The 24,603-nt window shown below is 42.6% G+C and overlaps 1 protein-coding gene across 1 annotated transcript in view; it reads right to left on the bottom strand.

The window, feature by feature from the left end:
• Positions 1 to 16,228, bottom strand: part of grin3bb (glutamate receptor, ionotropic, N-methyl-D-aspartate 3Bb) — a 75,904-nt gene extending 59,676 nt beyond the window's left edge. Inside the window, 1 exon segment of the mRNA XM_030434466.1 lies at positions 15,530 to 16,228. Coding sequence (XP_030290326.1) covers positions 15,530 to 16,045 — 516 coding nt within the window. The 5' untranslated portion in view covers positions 16,046 to 16,228.
• Between the last annotated feature and the right edge of the window lie 8,375 nt (positions 16,229 to 24,603).

Here is a 24,603-nt window from a genome sequence, read left to right as displayed (position 1 = left end):
TCAGAGAGTGGGAATGACAGCAGGATAATCCTTCTCTGATCAAAGAGTTTCTAAACAGGAAATAAATGTTTGTGTTTGTGAAGGTTTTCACTTCATCAGAAAAACATCCAGCAGCTCAAAGTCACACTGGATTTATTTCACACCCAAACACAACAACACTTGAAGTGAGTCTCTGAGAAGAAACACTGCTGCAGGATTCACTCTTCACATGAGACAAACACATGAAAATACAACAACAAACTCAGAGCTCTCTGGAGGAAAAATATAATAACCTAACTCTTATGTAACTCTGAAGAATTAAAAAGGTTTCCATCGGGAGCTGCAGACTTGTGTTGTGGTTAAAGAATAACCTGTTGAGCTCAATGATAACACATCGATATGAGTGAAATATTGTCACTGAAATTAGGAAAAATTCACAGCATCAACATCAGTACGACAAACTCAACCTGTAATGTTATTTATTATTCCGCCTTTTTACAGTTAAGTGAAATCATTTCCTCACAGCCTGCAAATAAATATTCAGTCACCCAAAAACGGCTGAGGTTTGATGTCCATGACTCAGAACCAATAAGATCAGCGTGGTCAACAACAAGATCAACAACAAGATCAACAACAAGGTCAACAAGGTCAACAACAAGATCAACAAGGTCAACAACAAGGTCAACAACAAGATCAACAACAAGGTCAACAAGGTCAACAACAAGGTCAACAACAAGATCAACAACAAGATCAACAACAAGGTCAACAACAAGGTCAACAAGGTCAACAACAAGATCAACAAGGTCAACAAGGTCAACAACAAGATCAACAAGGTCAACAACAACATCAACAACAACATCAACAACAAGATCAACAACAAGGTCAACAACAAGGTCAACAACAACATCAACAAGGTCAACAACAACATCAACAAGGTCAACAACAAGATCAACAACAAGATCAACAACAAGGTCAACAAGGTCAACAACAACATCAACAAGGTCAACAACAAGATCAACAACAAGGTCAACAAGGTCAACAACAACATCAACAAGGTCAACAACAACATCAACAACAACATCAACAAGGTGAACAACAAGGTCAACAACAACATCAACAACAACATCAACAACAAGATCAACAAGGTCAACAACAAGATCAACAACAAGATCAACAAGGTCAACAAGGTCAACAACAAGATCAACAACGAGATCAACAAGATCAACAACGAAGTCAACAACAAGGTCAACAACAACATCAACAAGGTCAACAACAACATCAACAAGGTCAACAACAACATCAACAACAAGATCAGCAAGATCAACAAGGTCAACAAGGTCAACAACAAGATCAACAACAAGATCAACAAGGTCAACAACAAGATCAACAAGGTCAACAACAAGATCAACAACAAGATCAACAAGGTCAACAAGATCAACAACAAGGTCAACAACAAGGCTGAAAAAAGCTCATATCTTGTATTGAAGGGGAGCGAACTTACTCTCTTTTAAAAAGAGTCAGAGTCTGATTTGAAACAGAGAACACTTTAATTGTTTAATTTCTCTTATTTCTTAAGTAATATATTTAGGTATTTTTCAATCAAGGTCTTATGTTGGTCATTTAAGAGGTGGTAAGGCAGCACCACAGCACCCTCTATGGATGAGGCACCACTGATCTAAATTTAGAAAACTAAATGAACTTAAGATGTTTAAAGCTGCAGTCTGGAGTTTTGAGAAAAAACTGGACTTAATCAGACTATTAGAATGATACAGCTCCCAGGTCAGTCCTTCTTCCTCTCTGCCTTCTAAGCCCCTCCCACAGAGGAGCCTGCTGTGCATGAGCAGGCTTGTAACCACGGTAACAGAGGACACCAGATAACCAAGATGTCACATTCAAAATAACAACAACAATATAAGCCCTGATTGTTCTATATCTGATCAATACAACTAAATTACAGTGACGAGTGCCTCATGCAGATCACTGTACATATCCAGAGTAACAAACAGTATAACTCACATCACTGTAGACGAGTTACTAGGTAATCATTCAGGTCATTTCTGAAGCACGAGGAACGTTATTCCTCAAAACCAATTCAACCACTTCAGAGCTCCTGAACACAAACTAACGTTATTATAATAATAATTTTGCAACAAGCTACGTAGCTCAACTGCAACATCATAGGGCGATATCAGCTATTGTGTGAGTATTAATGTAACCGCCACCAACTTAGCCTTGTGGTTAAAACATAGAATGAAACATTCTATGTTTGTTTCTATGGGGGCGGTGTGTGTGTGTGTGTGTGCACGAGAGTGATTGACAGAGAACTGGTGAAGGATGAGACAGAACATGGCGCAGGTAGCTGCGTCGCAGGTGGCAGAGACAGACACTGGTAAGCGTGGTTTGTTGTGCTCCGCGCTGAAAGTTCTGCTTCTACTTATCAACGTTTTACGTGTGTGTAAGATAAACAACCCGCCGCCTCGACCCAGAGTGAGTAGCTACGAGCAAACTTCAAGATAACCTACCAATACTACTCACATGCGTATTGCTGACGCTGGTACCTTTGAACCCTAGCCTACACACGTTTGGCTTTGGTTGCCATGTCATTTTTTCCTGCATACTCAAAAATGGCCAGGCACGAACATGCACGCCAGGTCCGAAGAACGCCAATCACACTCGGAACAATAAGCGCGCCTGGATAAAAACAGCCATCATTCACATCCTGCTGATATTGCTAGCCGGTGATATCCAACTGAATCCAGGCCCAACGAAACCCTACAGGGAACGCCGAGTCTCAGCTGCATGCCCACATCCCCAGAGGGGCACTCTGCGGGGACGCACTCTGCAAGCGAGAACCAGACCGCGGGGAGAGTTACCAACTGCTCCATCATGGCACCCGACCTCGCGTCAGGAACCCTGATTTCCCAGCCAGAATCGGACTGTCTCGCATTGGGGGGTGTTGGGTTGAGAGCTGGAGGCGACGTGCGACCTGGGGACTCCAGCTGGTTGCTGCTGGGGGAACAGTGCGGAGGCAACCGTATACATACCATCCACAGCTCCAGGCAGGGCGGACCCAGCTGGAGGACGCATCAAAACTGCACCAAGTATACCAAACCGACTCTCAAACAGACCAATATTTTTCAAACATTCTATCATGCTAAAGCTATATGGGACCCTGCTGTTAAACCTAGGGGTATATTTGGGGGGCACCTAAATATTAGAAGCCTTCTCCCTAAATGTGATCAAATCAAATCATTATTGTTGGACTCAAACCTGGATTTCTTGTGCCTTAGCGAAAGCTGGCTTCATGGCAAGGTGTTAACCTCAATTGTTGACTTGCCCGGGTACAACTGTTTTAGAAAAGATAGGAAAATTGGTAGAGGGGGTGGAGTGGTTGTATACATTAGGAACTCCTTCAGATGCGCTGAAATTGAGTTTGACTGTGATGTTTCTATTGAGTGCCTTGGATTAAATGTTTATCTATCACGGAGATGCATTTCCGCATTCTAGTCCTATATAACCCGCCCACATTTGATAGTGGATTTTATGAAAAGTTAGAGAAACTGCTTAAAGCGATCTCTCACAAAGCAGAGGTGATGATATTCCGCGATTTCAACATTAACTGGGCAGATAAAAAAGCTAGAAGTAAACTGAAAAGTACTAAACTAAAAGTTCTAAACATGATTTCAGTCAAGTAATTATAGGGCCAACGAGAATCACTAGATCAACTCAGTCCCAGATAGATCTAATATTCACAAACAGGACTGAACGCATAATAAAAACGTTCAACCTCATAACGGGCTTATCGGATCATAATATGATCTTGGCAGCTAGGAAATTAACCAAGAAACGTTTTGTTAATCATAGACTAGGCCTACCGAACGCAGATAAACTCATAATACCGAAGCAAGATCTACCAATTTTGGAACGCGAACTAAGCGAGGTAACATGGAACGATGTTCTGCAAAGTACTGACCCGAACACATGTTGCAGCGAACTTATGAATGCCATTAATAAAATTATCACAAAGTTCCGCAAAACAGCTAAAAAATCTGAAAGGAAAAATTCCCTTCTGTGGGTTAATTCATCTATTAGACAACTAATGAAACAACGGGATTTTGCACTCAAGGCTTGTTTAAAGAGCCACAGCATACTAATATCTAAACTTGACAACTATAATTTTGCAGAAAAAACAGTGGCTTGCTTCAAATCATACCTTTCAAACCGTGAACAATGTGTTGCCATCAACAATGCAAAATCATCATTTTCAAAAACAAAAACTGGAATTCCATAGGGGTCGGTGTTAGGACCGATACTCCTCAGTATGTTTATCAATGACCTCCCTGATTCATGCCAAGGGGCTGATTTTCAAATGTATGCGGACGATGCTGTTATTTATGCCCAAGTTAAATGAACATCTGGAGGCTGTAGCTCTTTGGCTTGATAGGTCTTGTCTAGCGCTTAACAGTGTCAATAAAACAGTGTCAATTTGCTTTTCCTCTGGGAGGCGCCCCACACCAATCCCTCTAAATATTAACATCAATAATCAACCAATTAACCAGGTCACAGAAGTTAAATATTTAGGTCTAATGCTGGATGCTCATCTCAAATTTGATAAACACATCAACAAAATCAGCAAAATAGTTAGACTGAACTTATTTACCTTCAGACCAATTAGAGATTGCTTAACATTTGAAGCAGCCAACATATATTTACACTCAATGATCTTCTCACACCTCTGCTATTGTGTAACTGCATGGTCGCAGGCAAGTCTTTCATTAATCAAACCTCTGGAGAGACTCTACAATCGTGCACTAAAGACCTTAGGTAAGAGGCCGATAAGATCTCATCGCTGCGATGTTCTGCGGGACCTGAACATGCTCAGCTTTGATAATTATATAGCTTCATCCAACATCAGCTTAATTTACAAATGCCTGCATGGTCAAGTCCTTCAGGTTCTCTGTGACCTGGTCCAACCGATGCAGGCTGCAGGGCAAGAAGAAGATCTAGAAGGGAACTGTGGGGTCATAAAACCTCCCTTGGCCAGTCATCATTCCTTATTAAGGGAGTTAATATATGGAATAGTCTGCCAACCGAGCTCAAGGCCATTCCCAGTCATGGGCGGTTCAGGAGCAAAATGAAGGAATTCCTAAAAGACAACCAAGTATGCAGCCACACATAGGGAAATGTGGGTATATTTTAAGAGTGAGTGAGTGTGTGTGTGTGTGTGTGTGTGTGTGTGTGTGTGTTGGGGGGGGGGGGGGGGGGGGGGGGACTGTGGATTGTGTGTGTGTGCATGAATGTATGTATGTGCATGTATCTGCATTATGTTAGTTAATTTCTAAGCCCAGATTTAGGGAAAGATAGGCTAATATGTAACCATGTTATTTAATATATTTATGGATGAATGGAGGGATGGATGAATGGATAGGAAGATATTGCTTATGTATAGATGGATAGATGGTTGAGTGGAGGGTTGGATGAATGGATAGGATGTTTCTTAAAACAGGTTCTTTGTATGTTATTCTAAAGGCCCCTCTAGGGACGGGCATTGGAAATTAGCTAAGGCTATAAATGCTATGATGCTTTCTGTTGGATTGTTGTACAACCCACATGATTTGTATCTGTCCCTATCAAATAAACCATATACAATACAATGCAACACATGTCTCATGACCCCCCCCCCCCCCGGCTCTGATTGGTGGTATTCTACTGGGAGCGGTGGATTCTTGCAAATCAAATTAGGGCCACTGGATGGAGCCACAGACAGCTGACCTGTATCTGATTCTCCTGTCAGAACATAATGATAACTTTTTTTTTTAACCAAAAAAGGGTTACAGACTACAACTTTAACTGCTTTTTAGCAGTTCGTTTCTCCCCTGCAGTCACAGAGTCTGAGTCCCATCTGATGAACCTGAACAACACATCTTCGATTTGATCAGAGTTACAATCCAATCTGGAGCTGTCAAGCACACATATCATGTTGACCTCTTTAGAAAATGTGCTATGAGTTTTCTCAACAGATAAAGTACAACCTTGAGGAGAAAACAGGTGAGTTTGTTATTATTCAGTTAGTGTGATGTTACAGAATAAATAACCTACTTTAGCTTTTAGACTGAATATAAATATTTCCGATCTCTGTTATCTGCTGGAAATGTTTCTCAATGACGTCGGAGAGCCTGAAGGCAGCTCAGGGCTCAGTGTGTGTGTGTGTGTGTGTGCAATAAGGGGTCTCCAGCTGGTCTGGGATCAGCTGATATGTTATCAGCAGTCTGTTTATCAGCCTGCTGAGACTGAAGTGTCAGCAGCTAATTATCAGCTAGTTAAGTCTCATTAGGATGGAGTCTTAACAAGATTCTGGACTCTGACAGTTCATTAAGACATTCACTAAAACAGAATCAGAATCAGAACTTTCTTTATCTGTCCCGCAAACGGGGAAATTTCTTCATCACAGCAGCCAAAGGACCAAAATATTGTAATCAACAATAATAATAGTAAAAGAATGAACAATACAATAACGTAAGAAATAGAAACAGACAAAACTATGGCCCTAACACACTGTCACAGGTCTGATTAAAGGGTCAAAGGTCAACTCTAAGTGTGCACTGCTCTACACTCATTGGGTCCTGATAAAATTTCCTGTAATTTCTCATTAATAATAGAAAAACTATTTGTACAAACAAGTTTGTTTCAGTCCGATCTCAGGGCAGTTGTACTTTTTGAAATATGTCAACATCCAATTTAACAAAGTTTTCTAAAATAAATAATTAATTAATAATTCCTCATGTTTAAAAGGAAATATGATGGTGGTGGTGTCAGGGACTGCTGTTCCAGACAGTGTTTCATCATTTGTCAGCATTAAAGCACTGGATATTTTCAACGAGACGTAGGGACATTTTCGAGCCGTGATGGAGAAACAGAACTTCCTAAACCAAACCACAGCACAAGCACAGAGTTTATGAAATATAAAGGGTTAGGGTTGTATCTAACACTAACCCAAACATATCCATGAATTGCAGTAATGTACATTACCAACATTTTCATTAGTGATTGGGTTGAATTAAATATTTACAAAAATATTGATCATATTAAAGCTCATTTACAACACAAAGACGATCAAATTGTCATTTCACGAGAACATGACATCATAAACCTAAACTATCACCAGAAAAATAATTAAGATCAGATGGAGGTTTATAATGCAGTGATGGAGGTTTATAATGCAGTGATGGAGGTTTATAATGCAGTGATGGAGGTTTATGGTGCAGCGATGGAGGTTTATAATGCAGTGATGGAGGTTATAATGCAGTGATGGAGGTTTATAATGCAGTGATGGAGGTTTATAATGCAGTGATGGAGGTTTATAATGCAGTGATGGAGGTTTATGATGCAGTGATGGAGGTTTATGATGCAGTGATGGAGGTTTATAATGCAGTGATGGAGGTTTATGATGCAGTGATGGAGGTTTATAATGCAGTGATGGAGGTTTATAATGCAGTGATGGAGGTTTATGGTGCAGCGATGGAGGTCTATGGGGCAGTGATGGAGGTTTATAATGCAGTGATGGAGGTTTATAATGCAGTGATGGAGGTTTATAATGCAGTGATGGAGGTTTATGATGCAGTGATGGAGGTTTATAATGCAGTGATGGAGGTTTATGATGCAGTGATGGAGGTTTATAATGCAGTGATGGAGGTTTAAGGTGCAGTGATGGAGGTTTATAATGCAGTGATGGAGGTTTATAATGCAGTGATGGAGGTTTAAGGTGCAGTGATGGAGGTTTATAATGCAGTGATGGAGGTTTATGGTGCAGCGATGGAGGTCTATGGTGCAGTGATGGAGGTTTATAATGCAGTGATGGAGGTTTATAATGCAGTGATGGAGGTTTATAATGCAGTGATGGAGGTTTAAGGTGCAGTGATGGAGGTTTATAATGCAGTGATGGAGGTTTAAGGTGCAGTGATGGAGGTTTATAATGCAGTGATGGAGGTTTATGGTGCAGCGATGGAGGTCTATGGTGCAGTGATGGAGGTTTATAATGCAGTGATGGAGGTTTATAATGCAGTGATGGAGGTTTATAATGCAGTGATGGAGGTTTAAGGTGCAGTGATGGAGGTTTATAATGCAGTGATGGAGGTTTAAGGTGCAGTGATGGAGGTTTATAATGCAGTGATGGAGGTTTATAATGCAGTGATGGAGGTTTAAGGTGCAGTGATGGACGTTTATAATGCAGTGATGGAGGTTTATGATGCAGTGATGGAGGTTTATAATGCAGTGATGGAGGTTTATAATGCAGTGATGGAGGTTTAAGGTGCAGTGATGGAGGTTTATAATGCAGTGATGGAGGTTTATGATGCAGTGATGGAGGTTTATAATGCAGTGATGGAGGTTTAAGGTGCAGTGATGGAGGTTTATAATGCAGTGATGGAGGTTTATGATGCAGTGATGGAGGTTTATAATGCAGTGATGGAGGTTTAAGGTGCAGTGATGGAGGTTTATGATGCAGTGATGGAGGTTTATAATGCAGTGATGGAGGTTTAAGGTGCAGTGATGGAGGTTTATAATGCAGTGATGGAGGTTTATGGTGCAGCGATGGAGGTTTATGGTGCAGCGATGGAGGTTTATGGTGCAGTGATGGAGTAGCTACCAGCTACCATTACACACTGACTGACCACAGACTGACTGACTGACCACTGACTGACTGGTAAAAAGTAGCACCAGTCAGTCTGTGACTGGTGCTACTTAATTTTCTTTTTTAAATACACCTTCACAGTTTCCCATCAGCTCACTGGTCCCTGCAGAGCTCTGAAGTATTTTTAGTTTTCATGTGTCGGTTCAGCGTTCAAGGTGAAATTAAACCAGTCAGACCCGCTGAGGTCAAACAGAAAAAGACGAATGAGGCATGATGGGAAGCTGATCTGCTGCAGACTAACTTCAAAGGGATTGAAGGATTCACTTATTTCACCGTCAGGCTGAATTTAGCTTAACAGCTTCACTCATACACCTGGTATTCTCCACCTGTCTGTTGTCAGGAATGTTATTGATCAGATTACCAGCTGCTCTCATTGTTATGTCATCACTCTCAGACTGTGATTCATTCAACAGTCAGAGTTTCCTCTTCCTATTAACGATAATCTCAGTTCACCATTAGATTCATTTGATTGGAACCAAAAATGTTGGTTCTTCGTCTTATTGGATTGGTTTGTTTTGAATGTCTCACAGCAGCTTTGTCTCCGATCAATAAATCAATTTGTGTTCAACTCATCCATCCATCAATCTGAAAATGTCACTGTGTCTTCAATGTGACAGAAAGTTCTCAGTTAGCTGAGGAAATTTGAATATTTTTTTCACATTTTTGTGTAATGGATGTTTGCAAAGCTTACAGCAATAACAGTGCAAGATATTTTGTCTTATCATCTGTCTGCTGCCAGTTATTGATCACTGATCAAGTCAGATTTTCTTGCGGATCAATCTGGCTGCTGATCAGTGAGGAGCGACAGCAACATTAATTTACTGCACAGAAACCCTGTAAGATTTAGTGATGGGGTTAGGGTTAGCACAAAACTTTATACAGATCTTTTTACATTTTAATCTCAGACTGAGGAGAAATGTAACAAGCAAACCTCATTCATATTTTATTATCATTTAAAAGATGACGTATACAGTGAAAAACAGAACAGAAACAATCAGCAACCAAATTAAACGGCTTGTTTCACTGTGAATGACACAGTATGACACAACATACATCGAGGTGACCACCACACAAATGAAGGTGGTTCTAATAATCATCAGGAGACCTCTCAGATTTAACTGTGACTCTTTTAGGGATCAAGACCCTCGGGTTTGGAACCATACAGAATATAAAGAGTGCAATGAAACACAGAAAACAAAGCAGAATCTTTGAATGAAGCTTAGCTGAAACAGAAAGTGCGCTGCTGTTGACTCTGAGTGTGATGTGTACACATCAAACAGCAGCTCGTCTCCTCTCTGAGGCTCTGAGGCTCTGAGGCTCTGAGCAGATGTTGGAGCTCCTTCACAGAATCTCTGAAATCAACAACAACAAACAACAGCAGGACGAGTGGAGTCGAGCACAGAAACAAACACAGCTCCATCAGCTGCTGTGTCCTCATCAGTCTCTGACGTCACAATAACACAGTAAAACATGGGCTGACTGAACGTGAGCTGATTCAGCTCTAATCTTCACAACGCATATTCATTCAAAGCCAATAAACACAACTGATGATTATACATCGTGCTGCAGCCTCCACCTGTTGCTCCACTCATCTACCCCTCTCTGAATCATGCTTCATCAGGTGATCGGTTTCTTCAGGGGACAGGGTCTGGTTTAGATCCTGTCCTTTGAAGGTTTCAGGTTGACACAGAAGCTCTCCACGTGTGTGCCATCTAAGCTCTCGATCAATGTGGAGCCTTAAATATTTAAAGGGAGGAACCTGTTTGATGTCAGAGATCTGGGATCCAACATCATTTCCTCAGTTTTACATAGATTCATGTGCAGCTTGTTCTCAGCGCACCAGTCCACAAATCCATCATGTTCACACTCACAGTTGCAGTGATCCAGTTCTCTGATCTGATTGGTCGAGGAGCTGATCTGCAGCTGCTGTCAGCTGTGTCTTCACTTTATCTGATGATGAGGAATCACTTCAACAGATAGATGAATGATCAATAAACTGATCAGTTTGATTTGAAGTGATGAGTCCAGATTGATTTGTCTCAAACACGTGGAGCAGCTCTCTTAACTTTTGTTTGACATTTAACCCCCGAGTTCTGTCTCTCAAGTAAAATTGATCACTCGCCTGTCACTGAGGTTGTCAGACTGAAACCGTACACCTGCAGCTGTCACACCTGACAAAAAAGCAATAATGAGTCAACCGCTGCGTCGGTCCTGAAAAAACAAAACACAGCATCAGTTAGCTGTTACAGAGACAAACAAAACCAAAGGTGAAGATCCGACCGTGGACACGACTCTGTCTTTGACTGCTCTCACTTTTAAACTACAGTTCCCATGATGCTTTTGGGGGGTGTTACTTGCTACTTATTCAGTGAGTTAGTTGTGAGCTTACTTAAGCACATTTTATTTCTCTGTACCAGCGACTGCTGTTTCTGAAGGCATTGCTTTTTCCATCTGTCTTGTGAATGTAATATCTCAGAAACACCTGGAGGGAGTTTCTGCTAATGTGGCACCAAATTCCACTTGCTGCTCCAACGTACACTGAATACATTTTATTCAAATTCGTTGAAGTCTTTGGTACATTTGTGAGTCCAGACAGACGTGCATGTAACTCTACTTTAAGTCTACCGTTTCCATTTGGTCAGATGTTCTCCATTTATCATGTGCTGACTGAGCTGTTAACAGCTCCAGTTATTCTCAGGGTCAAGTTCTTTGAGTCTTCTCTGAAAAACTGGATTACGGATGTTTACTCTGATGGACATCAGAGATAACACTGTGACCCACTCAGGTAGAGGTGTCACACTGAAACACATCAACAAAGGTGTCTCTTTCCAAACTGAAAATAAAAGTGGATGATGAAAACAGACAGTTTCAAGACAGGTGAAACCTGCTGTTCTAAATTAGTACAATTTCAATCATCATTACTTGACTAAACACGGAGAACAATATGAGAAGTATGAGGGAGACGAGAAGAACAACGAGCCGTGCAGCTACATAGAAGATTATCGTCTCAACAAGGTCTTTTCCATAAAGCGAAGGAGGATGCTGATGATGCAGATGAAGAAAGTTTTGTGGCGAGTTATTTAATCGCCAAAGCGGGAAAGCTATTAACCGGAGGGCTATTTCTGAAGGACCGCGTGTTGCAAGTTGCTCATATTCTGTGTCCAGAAAGAAGATCTGACACAGCACCAATAACTGCGGCAGAACGAATTCACGAGTTATCAAGCTACATTTATGAACATTAGAGAACAAAGCCTGAAGTGTACTGCTTACTCTGTGGCGCTTAATGAAAGCACAGACCAGACCGACAGTGCACAGCCAGCCATTTTCATCAGGTGTATTGATGGCAAATTCAAGGTGACAGAAGAGTTGCTGAGTTTGTGTCCTGTGCATGACTATGCCAGCACTGAGGATCTCTTTCAGCAGCTGTGCAGCTGAAAGAGTCTGTCAGTAGTACTACAGTCAGTCTGTGTCAGTAGGACTACAGTCAGTCTGTGTCAAGAGGACTACAGTCAGTCTGTCAGTAGTATTACAGTCAGTCTGTGTCAATAGTATTACAGTCAGTCTGTGTCAGTAGTATTACAGTCAGTCTGTGTCAGTAGGACTACAGTCAGTCTGTGTCAAGAGGACTACAGTCAGTCTGTCAGTAGTATTACAGTCAGTCTGTGTCAATAGTATTACAGTCAGTCTGTGTCAGTAGTATTACAGTCAGTCTGTGTCAGTAGGACTACAGTCAGTCTGTCAGTAGTATTACAGTCAGTCTGTGTCAGTAGGACTACATCAGTCTGTCAGTAGGACTACAGTCGTCTGTCAGTAGGACTACAGTCATCTGTGTCAGTAGGGACTACAGTCAGTCTGTCAGTAGGACTACAGTCAGTCTGTGTCAGTAGGACTACAGTCAGTCTGTCAGTAGTATTACAGTCAGTCTGTGTCAGTGGGACTACAGTCAGTCTGTCAGTAGTATTACAGTTAGTCTGTCAGTAGGACTACAGTCAGTCTGTGTCAGTAGGACTACATCAGTCTGTGTCAGTAGGACTACAGTCAGTCTGTCAGTATACTACAAGTCAGTCTGTGTCAGTGGGACTACAGTCAGTCTGTCAGTAGTATTACAGTTAGTCTGTCATTAGGACTACAGTCAGTCGTGTCAGTGGGACTACAGTCAGTCTGTGTCAGTAGGACTACAGTCAGTCTGTCAGTAGTACTACAGTCAGTCGGTGTCAGTGGGACTACAGTCAGTCTGTCAGTAGTTATACAGTTAGTCTGTGTCAGTAGGACTACAGTCAGTCTGTCAGTAGTACTACAGTCAGTCTGTTCAGTGGGACTACAGTCAGTCTGTCAGTAGTACTACAGTCAGTCTGTGTCAGTGGGACTACAGTCAGTCTGTCAGTAGTATTACAGTTAGTCTGTCAGTAGGACTACAGTCAGTCTGTGTCAGTAGGACTACAGTCAGTCTGTCAGTAGTATTACAGTTAGTCTGTGTCAGTAGTACTACAGTCAGTCTGTGTCAGTAGGACTACAGTCAGTCTGTCAGTAGTATTACAGTTAGTCTGTGTCAGTAGGACTACAGTCAGTCTGTGTCAGTAGTACTACAGTCAGTCTGTGTCAGTAGGACTACAGTCAGTCTGTCAGTAGTATTACAGTTAGTCTGTGTCAGTAGTACTACAGTCAGTCTGTGTCAGTAGGACTACAGTCAGTCTGTCAGTAGGACTACAGTCAGTCTGTCAGTAGTACTACAGTCAGTCTGTGTCAAGAGGACTACAGTCAGTCTGTCAGTAGTATTACAGTTAGTCTGTGTCAGTAGTACTACAGTCAGTCTGTGTCAAGAGGACTACAGTCAGTCTGTCAGTAGTATTACAGTTAGTCTGTGTCAATAGTACTACAGTCAGTCTGTGTCAGTAGGACTACAGTCAGTCTGTCAGTAGTATTACAGTTAGTCTGTGTCAGTAGTACTACAGTCAGTCTGTGTCAGTAGGACTACAGTCAGTCTGTCAGTAGTATTACAGTTAGTCTGTGTCAGTAGTACTACAGTCAGTCTGTGTCAGTAGGACTACAGTCAGTCTGTCAGTAGGACTACAGTCAGTCTGTCAGTAGTACTACAGTCAGTCTGTGTCAAGAGGACTACAGTCAGTCTGTCAGTAGTATTACAGTTAGTCTGTGTCAGTAGTACTACAGTCAGTCTGTGTCAAGAGGACTACAGTCTGTCTGTGTCAGTAGTATTACAGTCAGTATGTCAGTAGGACTACAGTCAGTCTGTCAGTAGGACTACAGTCAGTCTGTGTCAGTAGGATTACAGTCAGTCTGTCAGTAGGACTACAGTCAGTCTGTGTCAGTAGGACTACAGTCAGTCTGTGTCAGTAGGACTACAGTCAGTCCTAGTCAGTATTTCACATAAATCCTGCTGTAAATCAGCTTAATATCAGTTTGCTGCTGTTGCTCAATCACCTGATCTGACCTGTCCTTTTTGAAATGATCAGTTAGACAAATAAATCTAAATCTCTCCAATTCAACAAAAATTTTAAGTTTTATAAACTTCATGTTATTATGTCTAAACATCTCACATTTAAACCAATCAGCCCTTAGATCAGATGACAGGAAACCGTTTCCCATAATGCCCTGGGTCAGAACAGTTGAACTGCCTCAGATCTCCGTCCTCATGCTAATGATGTCAAAGCGAGTGGGTGCAACTCTGAGCAACATCGTTTCTGATTGGCTCATCTGGAGCCAGACTGTTATCACTGCAGCTGGGAGACATGAAGGCGACTTTTATACTGAAAGGATAAACGTCTCAACAATGAAACGTAATTATGTCAAAGCATGTTTTCCAGGATTCGATTTCAATGACTTTTCCAGGTTTTCCAGGAGGAACCTTGAGAAACATCAGTAAAATGAGTGAGTCCACGAAAGAACATCTCTGACCTCATTCAGACAGCTGAGCCTGAACGCATCAACGTCCTCTCACACAGTTTATTATCTGAGCTCTGCTCTGGTTCTGAGCTCTGCCCTGGTTCTAAGCTCTGCTCTGGTGTTGAGTGCTGCTCTGGTTCTAAGCTCTGCTCTGGTGGCTCTGGTTCTAAGCTCTGCTCTGGTTCTGAGCTCTGCTCTGGTTCTAAGCTCTGCTCTGGTTCTGAGCTCTGCTCTGGTGTTGAATGCTGCTCTGGTTCTAAGCTCTGCCCTGGTTCTGAGCTCTGCCCTGGTTCTGAGCTCTGCTCTGTTTCTGAGCTCTGCTCTGGTGTTGAATGCTGCTCTGGTTCTAAGCTCTGCCCTGGTTCTGAGCTCTGCCCTGGTTCTGAGCTCTGCTCTGGTGTTGAGTGCTGCCCTGGTTCTAAGCTCTGCCCTGGTTCTGAGCTCTGCTCTGGTTCTGAGTGCTGCTCTGGTTCTGAGTGCTGCTCTGGTTCCGAGCTCAGCAGCTCAACATGTGAAGAACATACCAACCGGTTGATTCAAGGAGCAGCTGATGGCGGACCTAGCCGTGCTGCCCCCCTCCAACACACACATCACAATACTGAACAGCTTCACTCTTCATGATACTGAGGAGCTGGAGATAGCAGGTCTGCAGCCCACACTGACCTAATTGTTGAGTTTTAAATCCTCTCTTCTGGACTACTGCAGACTCCAGAGACCAGAAAACATGAAACCTGTTTGGAACCAAAAACAAACCAAACCAGAGACTCTGATCGAGTTTCCATGACTCCTCATCAGCAGCTGCAGGCGCCTTGCCACCTCCAAACATCAAAGGCATCAAGGTCAAACCGGATTAAACAAGACCACAGAGCGAGACTCAAACCGGGGACAGATGGGGGCCACTCGTCAGCCCCTGGAGCGCACGTTTCGCCAGGGGTCCAGGTGTAGTGATGAGACTCTTACCTGCGTGCACAGCGGTTCTCCGTGATCGAAGACACTGAGGAACGGGATCTCCAGGAACGAGGCCATGAAGTCCACCTGTAGCAGCTCCTCGCGGCTCTGCGGGAAGGCGAGGACGGCGGACACTCCCTGCACCACCACGCCCTGACACACGCACCGGAACAGGGACTCCGGGTCGGCGGCGGCCGGCTGCCGGGACACCAGCTCCAGGCTCAGGTTGTAGGGCAAAAAGTTGTTCCGCTTCGGCTGCGTGTCCCGCTCCAGCTCCGGGTCTCTGTCCGGCTCCGGGTCCCGGTCCTGGTCCCGGCTCATCGCGGCGGCAGCGCGGCTCAGCGCCGCCTGCACCTGCACGCGAGCCGCCCGCTGCGCCGGCAGGAGCGCACCGACGCGCACCGTGTATCCGATCTGAGCCAGGAGGTGGCACGGCTGCGGGTGGAGGAGACACGGGGGCATCAGGAGGAGCTGCACAAGGAGCAAGACTCGGAGGGTCCGGGACCAGGAGGAGGAGGTGGAAGACATAATGCCGCGCTCTCAGCATCGCTCTGCCGCTCCTCCGCGTTCTCCTCCTGCTCCTTCCGCCAAAACACCGATACGCTGCTGCTGCTGCTGCTGCTGGAGACACACTGCTGCTCCTCCTGCTGCTTGGGGGAGACTGGGGGAGGAGGAGACAGAGGGGAGGATGCTCCAAAAAACAGGAGGCACAGAGGAGATCTTGACTGGAGAGGAGGAGAGAAAATACACCGAGACAAAGTGTGAGAGAGGAGGTGTTAGAGAGAGGAGGAAGGAGCTTAGGAGGTGCAGAAAATAAGAAGAAGGAAGAGAGGAGACGAAAAACAGACGATGGGGAAAGTGATAAAAGAGGTGCTTTACAGAGAAGGAGACACCGGAGGTGGAAAGGAGGAGGAGCAGGTGTCGTCCCAACAAGAGGAGGTGCAGAGGAGACAGAGAGGAGGTGAAAAGGAAGTGAGCGCACATAGAGGAGGAGGAGGTGAAAAGGGGGGAGGACACTAAAATAAGGAGGTGTAGAGAGGAGGTGAGGGAGAAGTAGGAAAAGATGAAGGTCAAACTGAAGACGGGGTGTGTAAGTGGAGAAGAGGAGGAGAGGAGGAGAGGAGGAGAAGGAGAAGAGGAGGGGGCTGAGAGGAAGGAGAGGAGGTGCCAAGAAGGAGGAGAAGAACAGAGTAGAGGAGGTAAAGAAGAACAACAAGTGAAGGTCAAGGTGAGAGATACAGAACAGGTGGAACATATAGAACCCATAGAACCTATAGAACACAGAACCTATAGAATATAGAATACATAGAACAAATAGAACAAATTACACATAGAACACAGAACATAAAACACATAGAACATGTATTATAAAGAACATTAGATTTGATTGGCTTTATTGATCCCACAGTGAGGAAATTAACTTGTTACAACAAGAAAAAGAATCACGTGAATAACATGAATAAGAAATACATATAAAAAAAGATATTCACAAAGAACACACAGAACATAAAGAACACATAGAACATAAAGAACACATAGAACATGTAGTACATTATGCAGGTACTACAGCAGTGTGGTAGAAGTATTACAGGAGTACAGTTGCAGTAGAAGTACTACGGGAGTACGTGATAGGGACATGATATTTTCTGCAGAGGATTTTTGGGGAGAATCCAGCTCGTTTTTACTCTGTGAGGTTTTGATTCGTCATCCTGAGAACATCACAGCTGAGAGCTGAGCCACAGTTACATAACACACACACACTTATATGTACATATACACACTTATACACATTAAATACTCCCATATAAACCAAATCTCCCTGAGAAAAAGTGGAACACCACAAATCAGTTCTAATTAGAAAAATAAAACCAGCTGTTTGATCTTCGGATGTGACGAGAGAAGAACAAACTGACCTGAAATCAGCTCGCTTGCTCTCTCTCTCTCTCTCTCTCTCTCTCTCTCTCTCTCTCTCACACACACACACACACACACACACACACACACACACACACACACAGAGTGTATAACGCAGTGTGTGGTCTTTCACTGATGATGATGTTTCATGTAAACTGTGATGGTTATCTCACAGACAAGTGTTTTCACCATAGTAAGCACTGAATCTAGATGTTAAGCTGCTGGACTGGAGGACTTCAGACTTCACATTATGTCCACAATACAGAGGTGTAGTCTGTAGCTCTAACCCCAGAAATCAGTAAGCATGGAGGCAAGTCCTGTTCCCTCGTCTCAAAGTCTGAGTGTTAAATGTGTGTAATAAGCTGTGTGTCACCACAGGCAGAACATATTCACATGTTTTGTTCTCCAACATAAAATCATCATTAATGTCCCACAGTTTAATTGTGAAGCTCTTTGTGTGTTAACAACAGTTAGCGGTTGCTAACGAGTGTCTGAATGAGACTACAGAGGTTGTCGGGGACATTAAACGTCCTCACAGCGAACACGGAGACTCATCTACTCACTAGTCCATCTTTACAGCCACTTTAGTTACACACTGTTCTAACTCTGACTTTACAACTTGTACATTGATCAGTTTATAGAAAACCTGGATAGTAATTGTGCAGTAAGACTCTTAGTGGTGGTGATGTTTCAGTCATGTGACCGTGATGTCGTCTGTTTGTAGCCTAGCATTAGCTTCTTAATGCTACACAGTGAATTTAGCTTCAAACATCACAGAGTGGAGTTCATCTGTGGAGATTATCTGGATCAACAGAACCTGCAAGGATCAGAAACATGTCTGACACAGATTACTTTCTGTAATTATCCAAAATCCAATTCAATAATCTCATCGGCTTTTTGTTTAGGGCGATGCTAACTTCAGTTAGCTATAGAAATATTTCATCCCCACATCACTTCATGCAATAAACTGCAGGTAATTTAATCAGTCAGGAAGATTCTTGTGGTCTACAGGAAGTCTTCTTGAGGCCTCTTGTGGACTAAAGGAATTGTGGGTTTGGAGCCCTCAGAAGTCCTGTTAGCTGTAATGTATTGCTGCTGTTAACTAGCTAGCTCAGTAAGCCCTTGAGCTAAGTGGCTAATGGCTGTCTGCTGAAGTAATTCAGCTCGATTTAGTTCAGGCAAAGACAGAAACTTGAACTCAGATGGTGGATGGTGTAGTGGGGCGGCCTCGCTGACAAATTGTGCACTGTGTGATAAAAGCATGAAATTTGGTACAGTTAAGGCCAAAGGCAGTCTGAAAAAAACTGTATATTGGGACATTGTGAATTTTCAACATACCGGCCGTGGTGGCCATTTTAAAAATGACTGCCACTGACAACAGTATTCAGATCAATTTTGTTATTTGCATGGTATATAATATGATGTTGATGATCTTGTTAGTTGAATGTATTTACCATACCTAGTTTAAGGAAGTTTATACATGAAGAATACATAATAATCAATACAAATTCAAGACGGTTGCCACGATCAGCATGAACATTTTAATTGTAATAAAGTTTCATATCTTGCATATGATATGGTCGATCTCTATAAATAATTTCACATTTTTTCATGCAGAAATAAAATCTGCAATGTGTAACAAGCCCAGAATCTTCATTTGTTCTCACAATTCAAGATAGCCACCATTTACTTGCAGATATCACACACAAATGTAAGCGGTGCAAGTTTGGGAATTTAGTTTAATTTCAATCTTTTTCCTCAAACTTCTCAAATACCTAAGTCTCAAAAATAGTGACATGCTGATGTCACCTTCAAGTCCTTCAATTCATTTGAAAAATCAAATGTGACTTGACCATTGCAACATGCCTCGAGTTCATATTTGTCATATGCTCGGCTCTAGGTAGGCTTACAACTAGATAAATAAAACTTATTTTGAAACTTATTTTGTTTTTACAATTAGCTCACAACTAGGGCTGCCCGGTAAATCGAATTTTCATTGTCATCGCAATATGAACATGTGCGATAAACACTTCACAAACGACTGCCTGACACGCCATGAACTAAAAAATCATTTTGAGTTAAAAATGCACTTTTTCAATTCTGATTTCAAACTGAATTGGTCAATTTTATGTATCATTTAATGCTTGTTGATAGGGGTGCAACGGATAAAAAAACTGACGGTTCGGATCGTTTCGCGGATCAGAGTCACGGATCGGATAATTTTTCGGATCGGCCAAAAAAAAAAAAAAAAAAAAGACGAGACAAATGCCGCGGTGATAAGCGGTTGTTAAGCAGTCTTCGTTCTCACTCCTGTCAGTGAAACACCTGGGTGATGTCGCTTCAAATGCGTGGCCATGCTTGATGTGTTTTTGATGTGTTTGTGCCTACACACCGTCACAGTTTATTCAAGGTATACCATGGTATGAAAAAGTCATGGTTTCAAAACCACTAAAATTTTCCGTCATACCGTTCCTGCAGTATGAGCGTTTTTTTGTTGTTTTTTTTTAATGTGACGTGACGTCTCGTCAGAGAGAAAGTAGAGGTCCCTCACGCCGCGTGCAGCTGCAGTGTAAAGTGCCCCTCCCCCCGCACCTGGTTGCTGTGAGTGACAAACAGGCAGCATGATGGCTGAAGGAGGCGAGCCCCCCGAACTTTCCCCCCGTCTAAAAGGACCAAGTCGGCTGTATGGGAGTACTTTGGCTACCATAAAAAGCCAGACAGCCATGGCTTGGAGGAAGAGGGTCGCCCAACGTGCAAAACGTGCTTGAGGACAGTGGCAGCCGGAGGAGGCAATACAGCAAATATGACCCATCGCTGTATGCTAAATTCAAGGCAAAGTTAAGGTTGTCTTGAAATGAACAAGCGTATTAGCGTCTGACATTAGTGAAATGAGCTTGTTACTGAGGCAGATGGTAGTTACCATATCTTGTCATTTCTTTATCTCTATGATAGTAACTTTTTTTTTAAAATTTTTTACTGAGGCAGATATGGTAACTAGCATGCTAAGATGGATCCATCTTAGCATGCTAGTTACCATATCTGCCTCAGAAAAGTTATCCATAACTTGTTTTCTTTCATCAGTCTTTATTGCTAAGATGGATAACACCAGCTAGTTTCCTCTCCAACATGAGGTGAAGAAGAGAAGCACATGTGTAATGTTTTTTTACTTTAATGCTACAATTAAGTTGAGCTTGTATAACCTGCTGTGTCATTACAAATTCAGGTTAAATTCACATGTCTTTCTTATTTTTTTCTTTTTAGGACAGCAGTAGCTTTGGCAGCAACAGGGCATCCACCTCAAAAGCTGAAGGTCAGCCCACAATTCAGCAATCATTTGAAAAACAAGTCACCTATGCACCCACATCAAAGCATGCTAAAGGCCTGAACAATGCTGTGGCATACTTCATTGCCAAAGACATGATGCCCTTTCAAGCTGTGGAGAAACCTGGGTTTCTGAAATTGATGAATTCCTTGATGGCACTTTAAAAAGTGCCATCAAGGAAATTCTTCTCAAAGAATGAAATCCCTAAGATGTACTCTGAGGTCAAAGCTCATGTGCAGAAACAAGTGGCAAAAGGGGTGTGGTTTTCTGCAACAACTGATTTGTGGACTAGCAGTGGTGGTGGTGGCGAACCATACATCAGCTTCACAGTGCATTTCCTCTCTCCAGAGTGGGAGCTAAAGTCCTTCTATATATTGTTTAAAAATAAAAGACTGTTCAATGGAAAAGTTTTTTACTTTTTTTGTTTTTAAATACAGACATTCAAAATACACATTTTAGAGCTGTAATCATAATACCGTGAAACCGTGATATTTAGGTTATCATATCGTCAGAATCTCATACCGGCCCATGCCTATGCGCTATTTTATTGTTTTCTTCAGAAATTGAATAATTTACGTTGTAACATTAATGCATAGTGAATACCGCTAACACTGCTACGTTATCCAGCTGTTGTGTGCTGTTTTGACCATTAACATAAGTTTTGTAGATGTTTTCGTCTAACTTTCTTGGCACCATTGTAACGCAGCAGACCCGCCGTGTATAGTAAATGAAGTACCGTTTCGGACACCGTAGCATCCATTAATTCATGTAAACTCTGGTATTTTGTCTGTTTAGGAACAGAGGTGCAGAGAAGGAACAAAACACAATTAATGTGTATTACTGTCTTCTGCAGGTACGTTTTAAATTGCCAACAGAGGTCGCTGTCCTCCCTTTTTATACATGTTGTCATGGTTTTGAGGAGATATGTTGTTTAAGTTGAAATGTTTTCCAGCCAATTTAAATAGCTCTTGGCTAGTAACGTGTATAATAAGCTGAATACGTACTGTAATATTAAAATAATGTGTTTATATGTATTTTGAGGCAACACATTGCCGCCTTGCATTGTTGAGGGAACAGAGGTGCAGAGAAGGAACAAAAGGCAATTAATGTGTATTACTGTCTTCTTCAGATAATAAATGTGGGAAAACAAGTCCTTGGCCGATCTTCTTTCATCCCCTATTCACACCTGTTACACATGCGCCATGCATGCACCTTGAGCATGCCAACATTTAGCCTATCAGACGGAGCCCCAGCTAGCCGTTAGCTACCCTGACAAAATGAATCGGCATCAGTTTGGTGGTGATTGGCAGGTTATGATGGCTGAGAGAGAAAAACCATGAAAATGTGGTCGACGAAGACGTAGTGGTGAAGAGAAACAGCACTTCTGCTATATGGACTGATTCTGGATTCAGGAGAGACGACGTGTTACAAACACAGGTACTGTGTAAAACATGCCGAGCAGTCGTTGCAACTTCTAGTGGAAACACAACCAACATCCATCACCACCTGCAATACAACCAGAAAGACCTACACCAACACTTCAAAACTAACGTCAGCCATCATTAACTGTATAGTTAATCATATGCAAACTTAAATATTTGTTTATTTATCGCATGTTATATCGTCATCGTGATATTGAACAGTGTTATCGCACATAGCAGACTTTCCTTATATTGTGCAGGCCTACTCACAACTAGATAAATAAAACGTATTTAAGAAAGACCCTTATTTTTTCCCCACTGACACCCTGTTCACATAAATAGTTAACGTGCTAACGTGCTAATACCACGTTTCAAATGGTGGACTGCTGTTAACATAAAACTACTTAGTAGGAAGATACTGCAGACTGAATAGTGAACATGCTGATGCATTCGAAATGTGGAAAGCTCTCTCCCCCTCCCCATTCAAGTAATTTCACAGACTAATCAGAAACCTCTCTGAGTTATTCACCCAATGACAAAACAAGATATCTTTCAAATGTCAAAGAACAGAATGCCCTCCTTCCCAGGCAGGTATATAAGGCAGTTCTTTAAGACAGATCCCACAGACAGATCCTTTGAAACTTCTATGTACTCCTTTGATATTTCACTGCATCAAGCCTGTTATTAGATTGCTAGAGTAACTTGAATCTTTGAGAGTGATTGTGTGCCACATTATTTTTGCTCTTCCTATACTATTGCTGCTGGTGGTGAGGGTTATCTGAGGGTCATTATGAACCATTTTGGACATGCCTGCCTGATGCAGGCCAGTCCAGCGATGAACTTATCTCCTGCAAATGTAAGAAGGGTTGTGTTAAGCAGTGTAAGTGCAAAAGAGCTGTCTTAGACTGCACAGCTCTCTGTTACTGTGAAGGGAATTGCTGAGAGTCTTCTACAGTACAGTTACTATTGTCAGTTAGGCCTATCTTGCATTGGGAGCTTCCAAATAGGCTAAATACTAGGGGTGTAACGATGCATGCATTTGTATTGAACCGTTTCGGTACGGGACGTTCGTTTTGGTACAGGGCTGTGCACAGGTGAGTTCCCGGAATGGAAGTTGCGTGTGTTTATTTTCCGCCTGCAGCTACACGTGCAGCCCGTTTACGTCATGGCTAACCCTAGCGAGAAACCAGAGCTTGAAGACCCTCCCTTTTCGCTAAAGTCTGCTGTTTGGGAACAGTGCAGCTTCTTGGTTAAATATTGCAACGGAGAAAGACATGTTTCTGGAGTGACAGTTTAACTGGTGTTCATTTTAACTGGTGAGGGTCCCAGGTGTGCTGGAGGTGTGGTTTGAGAATCTCGTCTCGAGAGGGGTCCTCGGTGATGTTCGCTAACCAGGAAAAACATTCCAATCGCCCTGCTCATCGATCCATGTCATATATATGTATATTCATTTTAACGTGTGTCACAAGGGTAAGGTAGTGTTATGGCCCGGCTCTTGAGCCATGAACAAAATAAGAGGTTTACAAGGTAAACTGCAAAATGAAACAATTTATTAACCCAAATAACCAACCAATACTTAAAGTCCGGACCTAAAAGGCCAAGGCCAACTAAACAAACACATGATGCTCTTAACAAAAGAGCTCAACAGAAGGGAGCCAAAAGATGAAAGAGGAAGTTCTCGAAAACAGCCAGGTCTTAAATACTCCTGGGAGGACTGATCAGGTGCTCCCAGGGTGGTGATTATAACTCTGCCTACGTGGAACCTGCAGGGTGACAGAAACATAAGACACACACACACACACACACACACACACACACAGCAGGCCCTGCTGAAGCAGGAGGCTGTCACACCCTCCCCCATAGAAACGGGGTCCCAACCCTGGAACCAAGTAATTTTACCATATTATAACAGTTATTCTTTTAGATCATCCATATCTATAAAAAATAACTGATATAATATGGTTAAAGTATTTGGGGGCTCGTCCAAACTTTGTGCGTAAATTGTTGTGTAATGGTTGTAAGTAATTATGAATGGGCTTGTAGAGAAGTTGTGAATGGGCTGATGACATCAACTTTACTACGGAGCCGTGTTGTTGCCAGCACGTGGAGCTGGCGCCTTGATTAAGTATTTTTTGAGAGGTACGGGTTTTGTTAAGTGGGCTTAAAAGATGTAAGGTGACAGTATTAGGTGATCACGTTGGTGCCGAGAGGCGCATACTGGTAAGTGTATAATTCCCTGCGAGGCATAGCAGCGTTACTCCTTTGGGTTCGTTGGTTTGTTTTTTTGTGTAGTGTTGCAGTAAACGTGGTTGGAGCAAATGCTCGGGAGCACAGCTGTGGCCGTCGGGGTGGCCATCCGTGGTGGCTTTCTACGTGCTCGGTAATCAGTGCATAATTACCGCCATCGGAACTGCATGAAGACTAGGCAT

Source organism: Sparus aurata, chromosome 11 (assembly GCF_900880675.1).
Source record: "Sparus aurata chromosome 11, fSpaAur1.1, whole genome shotgun sequence".
Classification (NCBI taxonomy): Eukaryota; Metazoa; Chordata; class Actinopteri; order Spariformes; family Sparidae; genus Sparus; species Sparus aurata.
This window is presented reverse-complemented; position numbering and strand designations above follow the sequence as displayed.